Source organism: Ruditapes philippinarum, unplaced genomic scaffold, assembly GCF_026571515.1.
Source record: "Ruditapes philippinarum isolate M1 unplaced genomic scaffold, ASM2657151v2 ctg5671_1_1_1_1, whole genome shotgun sequence".
Classification (NCBI taxonomy): domain Eukaryota; kingdom Metazoa; phylum Mollusca; class Bivalvia; order Venerida; family Veneridae; genus Ruditapes; species Ruditapes philippinarum.
The window spans coordinates 1-18,965 of record NW_026857550.1 but is presented as its reverse complement, the minus strand read 5'-3'; the positions used below and the strand labels follow the sequence as shown (position 1 = coordinate 18,965).

At 34.5% G+C, this 18,965-nt stretch overlaps 1 protein-coding gene and 1 pseudogene across 1 annotated transcript; one reads left to right on the top strand and one right to left on the bottom strand.

Annotated features, from left to right (window-relative positions):
* Positions 1 to 4,347: 4,347 nt before the first annotated feature.
* On the top strand, positions 4,348 to 9,661 carry LOC132750127 (uncharacterized). The gene is made up of 2 exons (XM_060740068.1): positions 4,348 to 4,922; positions 6,173 to 9,661. Exons 1-2 carry the CDS (start codon positions 4,652 to 4,654, stop codon positions 6,631 to 6,633), a joined length of 732 nt encoding a protein of 243 aa, XP_060596051.1. The 5' UTR covers positions 4,348 to 4,651; the 3' UTR covers positions 6,634 to 9,661.
* Positions 9,662 to 15,072: 5,411 nt separating this feature from the next.
* LOC132750126 (uncharacterized) lies at positions 15,073 to 17,594 on the bottom strand (annotated as a pseudogene).
* Between the last annotated feature and the right edge of the window lie 1,371 nt (positions 17,595 to 18,965).

Sequence of the window (18,965 nt, the reverse complement as noted above, 5' to 3'; positions counted from 1 at the left end):
CTCCCAAACTCTTTGTAGTTTTCAACTTTGCGGATGTCATTTGGGAGACTGTTCCATATCTGGGCGCCTTCAAACCTAAAAGAATTCTTACCGTATGTTACTGTTTTAACCGTTGGAACATTTACACTTTTTTGATACCTAAAAGAATAATTGGAATTTTTAAATTGAATTAAATTATTTATATCTGGTGGTGATTTTCCATACAGGCATTTAAACACTTCTTTGGCTATAATTTTAGTTCTTGACAAATGTAAAGTAGTCATATTTACTTTTTTAATATAAAAAGTACAAACCATTGTAAAAAATACAACTGAGTTCATAATAGAACTTGTTTGAAATTTTGTAAAAACTACTTTCTAATTATATTTACAGAATACAAATATTTAGAATTATCTCTAAAAACTATTTGGGATTCAGACAAGAATAAATTTGTAAATTTCTGCAATGTAGGCCATGCATGATAATAGTGTGTAAGATATTTTTTACATAATAGTGTATAAGATATTTTTGCAAAGATCAGCATATTGTGAAGATATTAACAAAAATGAAACCCGTTTCATAAAAGTAGGTACAGCCAGTAATGTTTACTGATGCGTGATTTTTTTAAATACTGATTTACATACGTTAGACTTTTAATATTATAATATATAGCATGCTCTTCAATCAGGGATCATACTACGTCAAAGATACATGTATCAATGTTTGGAGTGAGTTCGGACGTTTATTGTTTCTGAATTATCAAGCTTGGATAATAGATCGTTTAAAACAGTTGAACATGTGTAGTTTGAAAGGTAGACACTTTATAGGTGATTTGATTAAAACCCACAAAATACTTACGCAACAATTATTAATGAATTCTGAAAGATTCTTGGGACAGTCTATCATATCAATCACCGCGCCGAACACCTATGATATAGACGGAAATACGAAACTTATTTATTCGGTTTATTCGGTAGATTTACAAACAAGTGGTCTATAGATAAATCCGTTTACGTTATTAGTTATGTGTGCATGAAGATCGATTTTCTTAAATGTTTGTGAAGTTTACGCATAAAAACGTTTAAACCTTGCGTTTTATCTGTTCACAATGGAACATTTTTGTGAAAATGTGATTCATAAATGTTGTGTGAATTATGAAAATGAACAAGTAAAAGATATCTCTGTAGCTCTGTCAGAGCTTATAAAACGCTTTGTTACACCACTACAAGAAAATAATGACGATTTCGCGATATCTAGAGTTGATCAATGCGGGAGTATGACGGAACAAACGAGAATAACTACAAGTGGTATCGAGTTCGATTACCTTGCAGTACTCAAGAAAACCGGCTTCTTGGCAAGACCCTGCACACATTGCAATTTAGAAGGATGTGCGCAGGTATTTTGTAATACCAAGGGGTTGGAAAGGAAAGAGATAAAAAGTGAAACAGTGCTAGCCAGCTTTAATAAAAAGTTGTTTGATAATATCAAAAATGAATGCAGAAAAAGAAACTGTTTACCTGAAGGTTGCGAATACTGTTCTATCCAAAAGGGTACTGGAACGCTTAAGTTAAAAAAATATATAGAAAACTCTGAACTCAAACTGGAAGACATACATTACAAGAAGTTAAATTTTCTTTGGATGCCTAACGATGCAGAATCTGAAAGTATCAGAATGTGTTTAATAGAGGGAGAGAAACTTCAAGAATGCAAGTTTATCAACTACAAAGTCTCAAACAAAAGACTTTACTACATTCCACTGGCTGAGAGGGGAAATGACGGAGAAATGTTTAGTCATATGAATCCAGACACAGAACACAAACCACTTAAGTCGGATAGAACTCCAATAGAGCCTGGACTGGAAATTGAATTAGATTTCCATCCGATTCTGGAACTTGAGCCAGATTCACCAAACAACGAACTAAATTTTAAGTGCACTCATAAAGTATTTCTGTTTCCTAAACCAGGAAAAAGGGACGAATGTAAAGGTTGGAGAATATCTACGTATGATACAGAATTGAGCATCATGCAAAGAACAACACACAATCACAGACAAGCCTATATGGTTTTGAAATTTGTTTTAGAGCAAATAAATGGCGGCATTGCAGGTCATATTAGTTCCTTTTACCTTAAAACTGGCATTTTTCATCACATTAGAGATTGCGACAGCAAAAGCCTTGAACCAACGGTTAACGAATGTGTTATTGCAGTTCTTAACTTTTTATCTGTAAAGTTCAATTGTCAAAACCTGCCGAACTTTGTTTCAGGTGCTAACCTTATACTCACAAGTGAATACTTGTCGGTCCCAAAGTTCCCAGAATTTGCAAAAAGCCATTGTGAATCCTTAGCGCATGTTCTTAAAGTCGTGAGAGATTATTTAAGCGCAAAAATACACGGCGACATAGAAACAATTGTTAATGAACTTCGCAGGATAAAGCGGATTTTAGCGGATATTTCAGCAGTTGAACACAGAACTTCACAACTGTTCATAGAAAAGTTTGACAAGTGCATGCGTGAGTGACTATGTGTTATTATGATACACATGTTAATTGCGCTACAAGAAAACAACTAAGAACACAAATACATAAAACATTTAACTGTTGACAAGTCATACACATAAGTTCTAACGGCTAGAAGCACAAAATCACTTCTTTGTATTTTCATTGTTTGCATGAATGTAAATTATTTTGTTCTTAAATGAGAACCTCATTGACTATTTAAGTGTTGGTTTAATGAGCTATCTCGTTAAATAAAGTCATACCCGACATCTTTGGACAGGGTAAAATAAAAAAAAATACCCTCCGTTTTTTTACATTGGATATCGATGGCAAAGAAAAAACAGCGCACGACGTTTGGAATTTGTTTTACTAGCATACAGATTATTTCATTTTTTGTGATGGGCTGACTGATTTTAATTGTAGTTGCTGAACGCAACGCTAAAACATTGTTAGTAAACATTTCCCTCTCTTGAAAATATTTTTAAAAAACGCCCACTTCTTGATACAATTAAACATAGTCCATATTCACTATAAACTATTGAGCTTTAAAAAAATATGCTGTATCATATAAAACAAGTAACATTTCAAAGACTACATAATATTCGTGTATTATGTTTTGACTTTTCATGCGGAACGTAAATGACAAATGCGATAACAATGTGCTAAAAAAAAATGTCGACAAAATGATAACATGCAAGACTGTTAGGTAGAGACAAAATTATATTCTCATAATCGATCGGTAGGGTAAAAAAGATCAACCTATAGAAAAGATACCGAATCAGAGCATATTATATACTTCAACAGAAACTTGTTGTCAGATAATTAAATGGAAAAAAATGAAGCATAAGATTAAGATAATGTGTTCTTTGTTGAAATGATATTTCCTCCACATAAAACTTGAAAAGGCGCATATTGTTCATCTTGTTCATCAAATTTCACAAAGCATTGTAGATATACTACCACTAGAAAGATAAAATATATTACATACTAATTTCTCCATGTATATATGAATACTTGTAAATGTTTTATCTTTAAAATTTTGTGTTATTTATTTACATATTATGTCCATCTTGCCTAGGTGCTTGATATAGTGTCATTATTGCAATCAGAATTACACAGGGCAGGAAGAATATGACCCGAACCAAAGTGATATATAGAGTAGTTCAAAGTGTATCTATGTTATCAAAATGGTCTTATAGTGTCCTAAAATCTATAAAACATTTCTTTATTTTTCAGATTATTATCATTTGTTTAAAAACCACATTAAACGTATCGACAGCGAGATAAAATAAGATTAACATGTAGTAGATGTTTTTTCAATTTCGACGAGGCTAGTTACGTAGGCGACTTCAAATAATCACTTCACTATAATTCTAGTTACACCGGAGAAGCACACGATCAGTTTAAGAATCAAACCAATATCACTTGAACTCGAATTTATGATTTGTTACCATATGTGCTTCTAAGAAACAGTTCAGGCTAAGGTATTTGAGGTGTGGTAATTATAACCCAGTCATAAATGAAATTAACCCAGAGAATTAACCTGGGGTAATAGTTGATACAAGCTATAGTCCCTGGTAAAATATCCCGCACGTAGGATCAAGCTGGTGCATACACATATTACTCTTATAACCCTTTTTTATATACACACAACAGGTAAAAATATCATCCCTCTGACATATTTTAGTTTCATTACAAATACTTAAAAGGACTACTAATACCACCACCACTTACGCCAACACTACCACTAACTGCTACTACTAGTTCTATAACATCTAGTACTAATTTTATGCATTGAATGAATCATTTCAAGCGTGCACTTTTATGACGTTTGTAAATTGAACTCGTATTGTCCCCTATGTACAACCGCCCAATATATTGATAAACTGATATCAAACAATCTACATTTGTAATATAACCGATCTACATTTACCATCAATATATTTGTTGAAATAATATATTGATAGAAGATCAATTAAAAGTTGGAATTATGGAAAAAGAAAATGGAGACGATATAACAACTCTCAAATGTACCAGAACAGGAAGTTACACAGACGATAACTTTAACGCGCCCAATATATTGATTTAATGATTGCAAATATTTAAACTAGTCGTACATGTAATCAAATTTATTTGTCGAACGGATATTACTATTAGGAGGATCAAACGTTGAAAATATGGCAGAAGAAAATGGAGAGGATGTGATACCCAAATACTTTACCGAGACAGGACATTGCACAGACGAGATTAAACTATTGTTTGATGATGGACAAGTATTATTCGTCTCTGAAAATCTACTGACATATGCTTCTCCAGTATTCAAAGCTATGTTTGATCATAATTTTATAGAGAAGAAAGACCGTGAAGTGAAGTTAGCTGGAAAGAAATATGACGACTTTAAAGAATTTTTGCTTTGTCTACATCCGGCAGTTCAAAAGGAAATTTCACGTGAGTTGAAGTTGCTATGCTATTAAATCAATTTGCTCCTTTGTGACCTTTACTTAACATTTTCATGAACATTTGAATATATGACTATTATTTCAGGTACCTATGCTATAAGTTTAGCTGGGATAGTTGTACAACTATAATTACCATATATATACATGAGGGTCAAATGGCCCCATATCGCTCACCTTAGAAACGCTGTCTGAACCAGACCTATAAGTCTCAGGTGAGATAAAAAGTCAGTCGGTAATAAAGTAGTTCAATTGATATCAATGTTTGAATCAGCCCCTATTCTGGGTATGGTCCAAATTCCATAGCTGTACTGGATCCAAATCTAGGTGAAATATATAAAAAAATATCAAATTTGAAACTGTGGTTGTAGTTCAAATTTCAATATTGTACCTCTCAATTAAAAGAGTAGGTCACTGGATCAAAATCTAGGTCAAAGTTCAATTCTTTATCTGCAACTGTGTATTAACATGTTGTCTGTAGCTGAAAATACAAATATGTAATTTCTAGCATCAAAATCTAGATCTTTTGATATCTTTCAAATGGTATAATTTTAACAAACTTGAACGTTGAAAGAGGTCAACTTAACAATATTTCATGGCAAGATTTAGCTTGCAAAGTTTCAGAAGAAGAATTGTTTTAACTATACACACATAAAGAAACCCTATGACTCCCGGAGCGGGGCCAATGTCGAGATCAGGGCTGTTACATACCAAATATCTAAGCTCAAGTCCTTACATTTTTTGAGGATTTCACTACATACATATAAGTAAAAACCACGCCCCTGAATTTTGATCTTAAAGCTATAATTCAACAAACTTGGTAGAGGTTGACTAGAAAACATATCAAATATGTTAGCTTTAGCCCTTGCTGTTTGGAGAAGAAGTTTTTTCTTTGGTTGTTTGGTTGTCATTGCTTAATGGAATGGAATTCTTTAAACAATTTTGCAAACCTTTTATGCCAGAAACAATTCTACGTAGTTTCAACAACATTTATCACAATTACTTACCATGAGCCTAAATAGCATTTATTTTTTTCGTCATGTCGAGCGGCATGTTGTTGCTAGCCAGTAGACAAGACAAAAACACGATTATTTACTTTATTTCTTCTTGTCACTTGTCACGTCTCTCCTGCCTTTGCTAGTGTCACCCGGCCATTATATGTTTTGAAGTTAGTATGATATTGAATCAGTTTGCTCCTCTATGAGACTCACATTAATATTATTCTCCTAAATTTTATTTCAGATAGCAATGCTTTGTGTTTAGCGTTGATAGCTGAAGAATATCAAGTGCCAATTTTAATTACAAGATGTAAAAAAGTCATGTGTGGTTGGTTACGCATGAGCCTCAAGGAAGATAATTATATTTATGATAGTGACAATGATCTTCGCAAACACGCTGCTAATTGCCTTTTAATCTTGCATAAAGCTCTTGAATGTAGGTATGCAGATGTCGCCGATGAAGCTATCTCAAGTGTTTGCAAGTTTGGTTACGGTGTTTTCAGTGGGAGACTTAGACTAAACACTAATTTGACCGGTGGATCAATGGTTTCGGGTCGGACTGGAAGAACATGCTACATTACAGCTGCTGATAAAGATGTTGAAAAATCAGAATGTTATGATTTATTTGAAGACCTTCCTGAAGACATTAAATACAAATTACTGACCGAAAGACTCATTGTATGTGATAGTAACAACATGATGTAAATTGAATAGCATAATAACATTTAATGATACATATAATACATGTATATGCAAACACATTTAAATTAATATGAATTTATTACAGAATTAAAAGTATGTTTCAAATTAATATAAAAAAGTCATAAAGTCGTTTAGTATGCAATGTTTAAGTTCATTTCTTTGATTGTGAATCAAAATAAGTAAGATAAGTAGTGACAAAACATAGTGGATTGTCTTTGAATCTGCGAATAAAGCCTCTATTTAAAAAACTGCTACTTTTATACTTGCAATGTTTCGATCTTTGTAAAAAAAATGTAGATATCTTGTGAAGACGCTCGAACCATACATATTAACTTGGTAGCTAGGATACGTGTGTCTTACTGGTAAATAACACCTAGAATTAATTAATTCCTAAAATAACACGACATTTCGGTCAATTCAAAATACATATTCTAGCAAAAAGAGAAGAGAGAACATCATTAAGCAAAGCAAATCAAAAACATTTTCAGGCATTTTTCAGGCGATAATTTGACCTATGAGAAGAAAATGTGATAAGACAGTCCAAGCCCTACTGAAACTTTCAGTAATGTCAAAACCCTCGCGGGGACGTTACCACATGTATTTACATGTATGTGTGTACGAGAATAACTACACGTGGTATTGAGTTCGATTACCTTGCAGTACTCAAGGAAACCGGCTTCTTGGCACGACCCTGCACACATTGCAATTTAAAAGGATGCACGCAGGTATTTTGTAATACCAAGGAGTTAGAAAGCAAAGAGATAAAAAGTGAAACAGTGCTAGACAGTTTTAATAAAAATTGTTTGATAATATCAAAAATCAATGCAAAAAAATAGAAACTGTTCACCTTCCGTAGGATGCGAATACTGTTCTTTCCAAAAGGGTACTGGAACGCTAAAGTTACAAAAATATATCGGAAAATCTGAACTCGACCTGGAAGACATACTTAACAAGAAGTTAAATTTTCTTTGGATGCCTAAAAAATAACGATGCAGAATCTGAAGGTATCAGAATGTATTTAATAGAGGGAGAGAAACTTCAAGAATACGAGTTTATCAACTACAAAGTCTCAAACATACGACTTTGTCATTGAACGCCGCCTTTCCTTGATGATCTTGTTTAATATCATATATTTTACTACATTTCACTGGCTGAGAGGAGAAATGACGGAGAAATGTTTAGTCACGTGAATCCAGACACAGAATACAATATGATAAACAAGATCATCAAGGAAAGGCGGCGTTCAATGAACACAGTGAAACCACTTATGTCTGATAGGACTCCAATAGAGCCTTGACTTGAAATTGAATTAGATTTCAATCCGATTCTGGAACTTGAGCCAGATTCACCAAACAGCGAACTAAATTTTAAGTGCCCTCAGAAAGTATTTCTGTTTCCTAAACAAGGATAAAGGGACGAATGTAAAGGTTGGAGAATATCAACGTATGACACAGAATTGTCCATCATGCAAACAACAACTCACAATCACAGACAAGTCTTTATGGTTTTGAAATTTATTTTAGAGCAAATAAATGGCGGCATTGCAGGACATATAAGTTCCTTTTACCTTAAAACAGGCATTTTTCATCACATTAGAGACTGCGATAGCAAAAGCCTGGAACCAACGGTTAACGAATGTGTTATAACAGTTCTTAACTTTTTATCTGAAAAGTTCAATTGTCAAAACCTGCCGAACTTTGTTTCAGGTGCTAACCTTATAAAAACAAGTGAATACTTGTCGGTCCCAAAGTTCCCAGAATTTGCAAAAAGCCATTGTGAATGCTTAGCGCATGTTCTTAAAGTCGTGAGCGATTATTTTCTTAAAGTCGTGAGCGATTATTTAAGCGCAAAAAACACGGCGACATAGAAACAATTGTTAATGATAAAGCGGATTTTAGCGGATATTTCAGTAGTTGAACACAGAACTTCACAACTGTTCATAGAAAAGTTTGAGAAGTGCATGCGTGAGTGACTATGTGTTATTATGATAAACATGTTAATTGCGCTACAAGAAAACAACTAAGAACACAAATACATAAAACATTTAACTGTTGACAAGTCATGCACATAAGTTCTAACGGCTAGAAGCACAAAAACACTACTTTGTATTTTCATTGTTTGCATGAACGTAAATTATTTTGTTCTTTTAATGAAAATCTCATTTACTATTCAATTGTTGGTTAAATGAGCTATCTCGTTAAATAAAGTCATACCTGACATGTTTGGACGGATAAAATAAAAAGTACCCTCCGTTTTTTACATTGGATATCAATGGCATAGAAAAAACAGCACATGACGTTTGGATATTTTTTTACTATCATACAGATTATGTCAATAGGCGCCATTTTTTTGTTATTGGTAATGTCTGACTGATTTTAATTGTAGTTGCAGAACGCAATGCTAAAAAGACATCATTAGTAAACATTTCACTCTCTTGAAAATATTTTTAAAAAAACGCCCACTTTTTGATACAATTAAACATAGTCCATATTCATTATAAACTATTGAGCATTAAAAATATGCTGTATCATATAAAGCAAGTAACATTTCAAAGGCTACATAATATTCCTGTATTTTGCTTTGACTTTTCATGAGGAACGTAAATGACAAATGCGATAACAATGTGCTTGTAACATATGTCGACAAAATGATAACATGCAAGACTGTTAGGTAATTAACATAATATTTCCTTCACATAAAACTTGAAAAGGCGCATATTGTTCATCAAATTTCACATATCCATTGTAGATATACTACCACTATAAAGAAGAAATATATTACATACTATTTTCTCCATGTGTATATGAATACTTTGTAAATGTTTTATTATCATGATTTTGTTTTATTTATTAACGTATTATGTCCATCTTGCATAGGTGCTTGATATACTTAGTGCCATTAGTGAAATCAGAATTACACAAGGCAGTAAGAATATGACCCGAACCAAAGTACAAATGTAATGTAAAACTCAATCTTTACCTATGTTGTCAAAATATATGATATTATAGTGTAATAAAATCTATAAAACGTTTCTTGATTTTTCCCCCAAATTATTATCATTTGTTTAAAAGCCACTTTAAACGTATCGACAGCGAGATAAAATAAAATTAACATGTAGTAGATATTTTTCCAATTTCGACGAGGCTAGTTACGTAGGCGACTTCAAATAATCACTTCACTATAATTCAAGTTACATTGGAGAAGCACACGATCAGTTTAAGAATCAAACCAATATCATTTTAATTTGCATTTATGATTTGTTACCATGCGCTTCTAAGAAACAATTCAGGCTAAGGTATTTGAGGTGTGATAATTATAACCCAGTCATAAATGAAATTAACTCAGAGAATCAACCTGTACAAGCTAGTCCCTGGTAAAATATCCCGCACGTAGGATCAAGCTGGTGCATACACATATTACTCTTATAACCCTTTTTATATACACACAACAGGTAAAAGTATCATCCCTCTGACATATTTTAGTTTCATTACAAATACTTAAAAGGACTACTAATACCACCATCACTTTCACCAACACTACCACTAACTGCTACTACTAGTTCTATAACATCTAGTACTAATTTTATGCATTTAACAAATCATTTCAAGCGTGTACTTTTATGACGGTTGCAAATTGAAATCGTATTGTCCCCTATGTACAACCGCCCAATATATTGATAAACTGATATCAAACAATCTACATTTGTAATATAACCGATCTACATTTACCATCGATATATTTGTTGAAATAATATATTGATAGAAGATCGATTAAAAGTTGGAATTATGGAAAAAGAAAATGGAGACGATATAACAACTCGCAAATGTACCAGAACAGGAAGTTACACAGACGATAGCTTTAACGCGCCCAATATATTGATTTAATGATATTTAAACAAGCTATACATGTCATCAAATTTATTTGTCGAACGGCTATTATTATTGTTGCGCTACGGTCCAGCTTTATGGCACCAGGCCTCTTTAATCTTCTTAAAAATGTGGTAACGTGCTCAAGACTTGGTGACCAATAGTGACCCGGTGAATTTTCGTACTATTTGTTCTAAGGTAAATCAGTCAAATTTGAGGCTTAATTCTGGATTCCACTGTTCTTGATGAATTATATACTGTCTTCAACTTTAAACATTAACACTATCTAAGTCCAATGAGGCCCAAAATATAATAGGTTAGCCATCTACTTTTTTCAGAAATCTTCATTCTGTTGTAACACTGTTTAAATTCACCACTTTAAAAACTCCTGACAGCTGGTGGGTAGTACATCTTTAATCCTTCCACCAACAAATGAGTTCCTGGAGAATACACAAAAAACACATTTTAAAGTCATCATATAACACACAAAAACTACACACATGCAATAAATACACTTTAATCATGACCAATCTAACTAGAGATGACTTAAATTGAGCCATTTCAAAATTTCAAAGAACTACTTTCTAGACTACAATGGGTTCGGTCTAATTCGTACCGGGTTGAGACCAATACTCGGACTGGACCGTAGAGAACGATATTGTATTTACGAACAATGAAATGATCACAATTATAGCGATGTTCTATATAAAATAGAAATTGTTAGGGTTAGATGATACTTGTTTCGGACGACTGTCAAAGCCTATATAGATTTATTTAGCTTAAATATGCTATTACGACATCTGTCAATAGTGGTCGACTCTGTATAACTCTGTTGGCCAGGACACTGTACTCCACATTACTTGATAATACTTCCTTACTTCTGGAGGTACGCCAGTTTAAGATTAAGATTGAGTCACAAAAAAGAAAGACTGTTCACAGTTTACTAATTTTAATTAGTGTTTAACTGTTAATAAATTTAATTGTCAAATATTCAAATAACAGTATTGTAAATAACATCAACACATGTATATAATTCAGTTTTAAATATCCGATAGCTCTAGGTCTTACATAGACTTCACATAAATTATTAACGCGACTGCCGTTTACTTTCTATTCAAAAATGTGGAAACGTAAATATATAAAGTCTGGTCGAGTCAGTGACCGTAATAATGTGAAACAAAAATTATAAAGTTCTTTTCAATTATTCTTAGAAAATAATTGATTAAATGTAAAATAATAATCTAAAGACTATGTTTTGTTTTGCCTTAAAAATAAATAAAATTTGCCGTTCAGGAGAACACGACAATAAAGTAGACTAACCGAAAGTTAAATGAAAACTGACTGAAGTTGTGTGTGTGTAAGTAAGTTTATTTATACTCGGCGCCGGAATAACCATATGTCCGAGTGCCTTCTCCGCGACGTCAAGGCTCTGGAGGGATTTGGAGAAGCGACTGAAGTTGATCGTTTTCTGGCCTATTTATACCAAATCTGAGAAAACGAACATAAAAAGGTTCGAAAAATGTTCAACTGTACGTTTTGGTCGGTGGACAATGTTCGACGTTCGAAAACTGAACATTTGACGTTCGGAAACGATCAATTCGTACTCAAAAACCGCTTTAACCCCAAACCAAAACGTCCGAACTTAACAATTTTTAAAGCTAAATTCTTTTGAAAGTTTACAAAAAAAAAACGAAAATTTTTGATACATATAAAATTTTTTAAAAAGGGATTTAGTACCATGGTTTTGGGTATTAGTTGTTGCTTTTGATTTTCATAACTTTGAAACAGTTTTTTACCTGAGCTTCACCCACCCATTGCTTTGGGAAAAACGGAAGTTATAAAAACCCTTTAATGCTTTCACAACAAAAAAAACAACAACACCTTTTAAATTTGTTTTTTCGAGAAAAAATTAAAATAAATTTTTTCTTTCTAAAAAATGTCCCGTTTTTTATAAAAAAAACATGTAAAAATTTAATTTTGAAATAGATTTTTTAACCCTTTTAAAATTTTCACATTATTTTTTGGGTTGCTTTCTCTCCAATTTAAAAGGTACCCCCCCAAAAGGGTAAAAAAGGGCCGATTTTTTTATTTTTACAATTTTTTGGGGTAAACAAGTAAATTTTAAAATCATGCCCCCCCTTCTTTTAAGGAAAACCCTTTTTTGGGGCCTTTTTTTCCCCAATTTTAAAAAAAATTAATGAAGTTTATGCCCCTTTTAAAACATAGTCTCACAAAAACTCGGGGAAATTGGGCCCTTTTTAAAAAAATAATTTTTGGGGGCCCGCCCCCTTTAAGGTAAAAAACTATTTTAAAAAGCAATAAAACAGATAAGAAAATTTTTTGCATTTTTAATGTTTTTTAGGCACTTTTTAAACATTTTTAAATCACATTTTTTCCTTATTTAACAATTTTTTTAAATCCCCCAAAAAAAAGTAAATTAAAATTTTTAAATCCAAAATTAATAATAAAGATTAATTTGATAAAAAATTTAGCCCCAAATTTTTAAAATTTTAAAATCTACTGTAAATTTGTCTATAAAGTCCATTTTTAAATGTTTAATACTTTTTCTTTTTTTTTAATTTTTAATATTTTTCATTTTAAATGTACAGTCGTTTTAAGGTTTTGATATTCTTTAATAATTCGATTTCACTATTCAGTTTATTTTGTTTTTACCATTTATAAAGAAATTTAAACAACATTTGAAATTTTAAAACACTTTTTAAAATTAAATTTTTGTCACTTATTTTCACGAAATAAAACTACAATGTCATATTTTTTTGGTTGTTATTATTATATGATTTTCGTGCCCCCCCCCCGGCCTTAACATTTTGGGAAAAAACCACATTGGGGGAATTTTAAAAAATTGTTAGTCAAAATTTTTTAAATTTTATAAAATGGCACAATTTTCCATTGTTGTTTCATGTTTTTTTAAGCCCCCATTTTAAAAATTTGGCCGTCTCTAAGTTATGTACAATTCTTTCATTTACTTTTTTGTGTTCATATTTTTTAACGACGCTTTTTAGTGGCATATTTTCTTTTCCTTTGTTGGTAGTTTTACTTTCAGTGCTTGGAGAATTTTCCTTGTTTCGTGACCGTTCCATCTGGGTGATTTTTCTTTCTATTCGGGCTAATTCATTAACTATTCTCTCTTGAGTCTTTTCTTGACATCGGCTGGCCCGTATATTGCCGTTTATGACCTCCACAATATACTTCATACCCTCCATAGCAGAGGAGGCTATAGACTGCAGTGCAGCAGCGATCTGGCTATGCTCTTCCTCCAACTTAGATCGCTTTCTCGGTGGCTCCTCTTCATCTGCCCAATCTACATCCGTTTGAGTCTGGATCGAAGTCATGGTGGGTCCTCTAGTCACATCTTGGGCCTCGCGCAAAAAGGGATCATCCTGTTTTAAACTCAGTTACCCCGGCAGTAGGTCTTGTGTACCTCTCTCGTCAAGGCATGGGGTGCTTTCAGAGCCAGGTGATCGGCGCCTTAGAACATGGGTGCTGAGATGCCCTACAGTATCCAGTGTTGGTGGAACAGGTGTTATGGCTGGAGGTGTATTGATTCTTCCAATTACACTAGCCAGGTCTCTGGCATCAATGGTGACCAGGTCACTGGTCTTCTGTGACTGACTTTGGAACGTCCCCATAGGTGCGCTCAGGTTCGGGTACTCTGAACTGAGAGAATTTGCTGACAGCACTACCGGCAGGGGCACTGTCAAGCCTGACTGTGGTGGTTGGCGATCAAAGTCTTATTGAATGATGGTGGAAGCCTGCCTGCTTGGTGCAATCCATTGCGGCATCACAAGTCCATCCACCATTGTAGTCTCATCATCATCAGCAAAAAGACCATTAGGGTCGTTCAGTGGGTCCTCTTGATTCATTGTATGGCGTGCGTGCCACCTCCACGATTCTTCCTTACTAAGGACCACAATGTCGCTGTCCCCTACATATATAGGGTTAGCTGCCCTCTTCAGTACCTGGGTGTAGTCAGGGGTCCCTGTCTTGACTTCCTCATCTCTGTGGCGCTGATACTTTTAATGTGAGCTACCATGGTTTCCCGGTCTTCACACCTGAAACTGCACAAGGTGCAGTACAACGGCACCCTATCCATGGGAATATGTGTCTTTAATATATGGCCCATCATACGACTCTTCCTTTCTATTTTTCTACAGTGTGTGCATCTGTACGCCTTTCCTCGGTTTTGAAATTGTGAGAACATCCTCTGGAAACATAAAAAGAAACTTGAGTCATCCCCTAAAGTATACCTATATGTTTGGTCACTGACTCATTAACGTTACTCCGCGGTACATCTTACTCCGTGGCACGCATTACCTATCCGACAACGATTTTAATCCGGGAGTTAGCCGTTACCTATCAATAATGTGAACATTGCTGTCAAAACGTATAACTCCGATACAAAGGGAGACGAATCTGTTATCCATAAATATAATTTACTTGTAAGTGTTATCTTCCGCTTTATTCTATTGAAGCTTCTTGCTGCTCATATATGTATGTAATTATGTATTTCAATAAAAAGTAAAAAGCATCTTGCTTCAATTCTTCCTTTTAATGTTTGCATGTACACTATATACAAATTTACATGATATTGTTTCACTAGTCCAGACAAATGCTTCTTTCGTGTATGGGTTTTGAACTTTCTAAGCTCGCCTGCCACGTTTAAACACTGCCTACTTCTGGATAACCTTTTGGATGGCATACTTTGTCTGTCCTCATTCGAGAAGTACAGGCCCCTTCAGTTTTCTTAGCGCTCTTCTTAGCCCCAGACACAGCAGATGCGGCGGCTGTGCATATAGGATGCACGGATGGAGTATCATCATCATCATCATTAACCTGTGTTGTATGGGAAGCTGTGGCTGTGTGAGGCTTTCTTTTGAGCTTAATTTTTATACTCTGGTTTGGGGGTTGGTGTTGTAGATGTAGTTTTTTTGGGGCTTCCAACAATAGATGCATGCAAAGTCTCGTCAGCATCCTCGTCGCTGCTGAAAAACATGTCATGCAATATTTGTCGAGTACTTGCAGACATCTGTGCAGGAGCAGACGTGTGTTCAGAGGGTCTTTGACCACATGTTATGTCTACTTCAGAACCCGATGATATACAAACTACATCTGCTGTAACAGATTCTGCTTCCGATTGCGAGGCGCTTTAGGACTCTGTATCCGCATCTGTTAATGCTGGAACTACCTCCCAATCGGCAAAGGCCGATGTATCTGTATTTGTTTGCTGCCAGGAGTCAAATAAAGGTGTTGAATAAGTGAATTGTGGTGGACCTTGAAGTGTATAAACCTCCTTCAATGCATCAAAAAATGGTACATACAAGTAACCTTTCATACGAGACCTCCACATAACCTCCGCCAAGTGACCTTCAAATTGTTTGATGTTTGTGCCTGACATGCGTTTAAAGTGTTGTTTAGCGTGTTTCCATGCCCCCTCGATTTGATTTGTGTGCACTGTGACAATATCTCCATTTTCCATATTTCTATATTTCGTCTTGAAAGTGTACTTGTGGATAACGGAGAAATGTCTATAACCCAAGTCGTTGAGGTTACAATATGCGCTCCAACCATCGCTGTAAATGGTGGCTCCAGGCTCCACATTGCGCATAATCAGTGGCACAATGTGTTTTGAGAGCGGTCGTTTACAGGGTATAAGATTACAGTATCTCTCTGCACCATTCCAAATATCCATATCCTTAGACCCCGATGTGGATTTCCTCTGTTGTGTTTGACTCTCCTACCGAAAAGAGATTCGTCAATTTCGATTTCACCCTTCAGTTTTGTGTTCCGCACGTGCCTGTAGTGATACTCCATAAATATTTCCCTGACAAAGCTGCCCCAATCAACTGCAGTACTCTTGTAATGCACCCCGGATAACCGGCTACATTGATACAAGCTGTGACCTTCCAGGTACGTTTTCACAAACATCATTATATCTTGGATCGTTAGTTTAGATGATTCGAAGAAACTATATTTCCTGGAAGCAACCTCGTGGTTCCTGTTTTTTGAACAGCGTAATGTGTAACCCGTGCTTTTTCCCGAACGCTGAGATAATTTTATGAATCCACTACAGGAAGGTGCATCTTGAGATTTACTCACGCAAGGAATGTTCTGTGGTAGAAGTCCATGTTTGACACACCAGTTCACAACAAAACTGTCTTCTTGACTAAATACAGTTGCCATTGTGTTTAGAGACCACTCAAGGGACTGCCAAAAAGTGGTCTTTTAATAAAGTGGTCTCTCAATAGAATTCTGGAAAATTCGAGACATTTTTATATTACAAGTCATAGATATAATAACATCTTTTTTATAAAAACAAAAACTGTACAAAATTATGTATGTATTACAGTTTCATAATTACTTTAATGGATTTTTTTTTAAAAAGTTATCAATATGTGTTTTTTTTTTTGTTTTTTTTTTTCTAGTAGAAATTGCTTTTTTTACTAAAACTATAGGGCTTGCCCAAGGTGAAGTACTTTCTTGTATTACACCCTTTTAAGTAGATCTTCTATAGCATTTTTTTCTGCTTCGGCATGCGCTAAAGGTACCCTTCGAGGTCTCTGTTTAATTGGCTTGGCATCACCTGTGTCAATTGCATACTTTGAAAAGCTTGTAAGCCCTATATCCCATTCATCCTTCGAGTATGTATCTTTATATTTAACTAATAGTCCCGCTACTTTTCTTTTCTCTAATTATACCCCCGAAATGAAGTTTGGGGGTATATAGAAGTCACCCGGTGGTCGGTCAGTCGGTTGGTCCAGCGGTCCGTTGCATTTTCCTTGTCTGGAGCATAACTTAAAGACTAATGGTTGGAATTCAATATAACTTCATACAATGGTCAAGCACATTGAGAGGAAGTGCAGTGCACAAGAACCATAACTCTATCTTGACTAATTTCAGATAATGCCCTTTCTTACTTTTCCTTGTCCGGACCATTACTTGAAAACTACTGGTTGGAATTCAATACAACTTTATACAGTTGTCAAGCACATTAAGAGGAAGTGCAGTGCACAAGAACCATAACTCCATTTTGACAAATTACAGAGTTATTGCCCTTTGATACTTTTCCTTGTCCAGAGCATAACTGAAAACGTACTAGTTGGAATTCAAAACAACTTCATTATAAGATGATTAAGCACAATAAGAGGAAGTGCAGTGCAAAAGAACTATAATTCTGTCCAGAGTAATTATAGAGTTATTGCCCTTTGTTACTTTTCCATTGCCTTTTTCTTGTCCAGAGCATAACTTGAAAACTTCTAGTTGGAATTCAATAGTATTTCATACAATGGTCAAGTATATTGAGAGGAAGCGCAGTGTACAGAAATCATAACTCTTTCTTGACTCATTTCAAAGTTTTTGCCCTTTGTTACTTTTTATTGTCCAGAGCATAACTTGAAAATTAATGATTGGAATTCAATGAACTTTATACAATGGTCAAGGGCAGTGAGATGAAGTGCAGTGCACAAGAACCATAACTATTTGGATTAATTACAGTTATTGCCCTTTGTTACTTTTTTGTCCTGTGCATAACTTGAAAACTTTGAGTTGGAATTCAATACAACTTCATACAATGGTCAAGTGCAATGAGAGGAAGTGCAGTGTACAATAACCATAACTCCATCTTCAGTATTTATAGAGTTATTGCCCTTTGTTCCTTTTCCTTGTCTTTCTAGACTTATTGCAGAATAATTCAATAAAACTTCATCAATGGCCAACCACTTTGAAAGTAAATGCAACATACAAGAACCACAACTATTTTTTATTGCCCACAACCATAACTCTATTTCAATTCTTTTACAAGGTATTCTGTTACTAGTAACACCCTCATTTCCGAATCATTCTTGCGGGGGTATTAATCTTATTTAGTGATAGTTCTAGTTTAGTTTTACCATCAGTTGACCTGTCGAATAAGTCATTTAGATGACCAGGAATTGCTTTGATTTCAGCTTCTATAGAGTCTGTTGAGTGCACCTGTGACTCTAGAGTACTAACTCTTCTAATGCGACACAGATAACTTCCTTCACTTGCATTCTCCTCTTGAGCTATAACACTCACAACTCTTGATTCTTTCCGCTCTACCAATTACAGCATCTTGTCTTAATAATACATTACAAGAAAAAGGATTAAGAACACGAACTTTGCACGTTACGCAATTATTGATATTCACAAGGGAGGTAGCCATTAATAACCTATACCCTCTTTGAAACTATCAGTTGCCTCTATAATAAATTCAGCCAAATGATTATTGTCGTCAGCTTCTGATCTCTTTACAAAAACATCAACCATTGCCTCGGACTGGCCAGGAATAGTTAAAATTTCTGCCACTACAACCTTTCTTGCTGCCTCACCCCTTCCTACGTGGAAGCATGGAATCTCAACCCCATCTAGTACTATTTTGTCTTCACTCAACAAAATATCTGCTGCCCCATTTACACCACATCCCAACACATC

Bases quoted from the DNA above. Each gene is read 5' to 3' on its own strand.
- LOC132750127 (XM_060740068.1), top strand. From the start codon at position 4,652: ATGGCAGAAGAAAATGGAGAGGATGTGATACCCAAATACTTTACCGAG. The intron at 4,923-6,172 runs GTGAGTTGAAGT...ATTTTATTTCAG, and splicing joins AGTTCAAAAGGAAATTTCAC to ATAGCAATGCTTTGTGTTTA.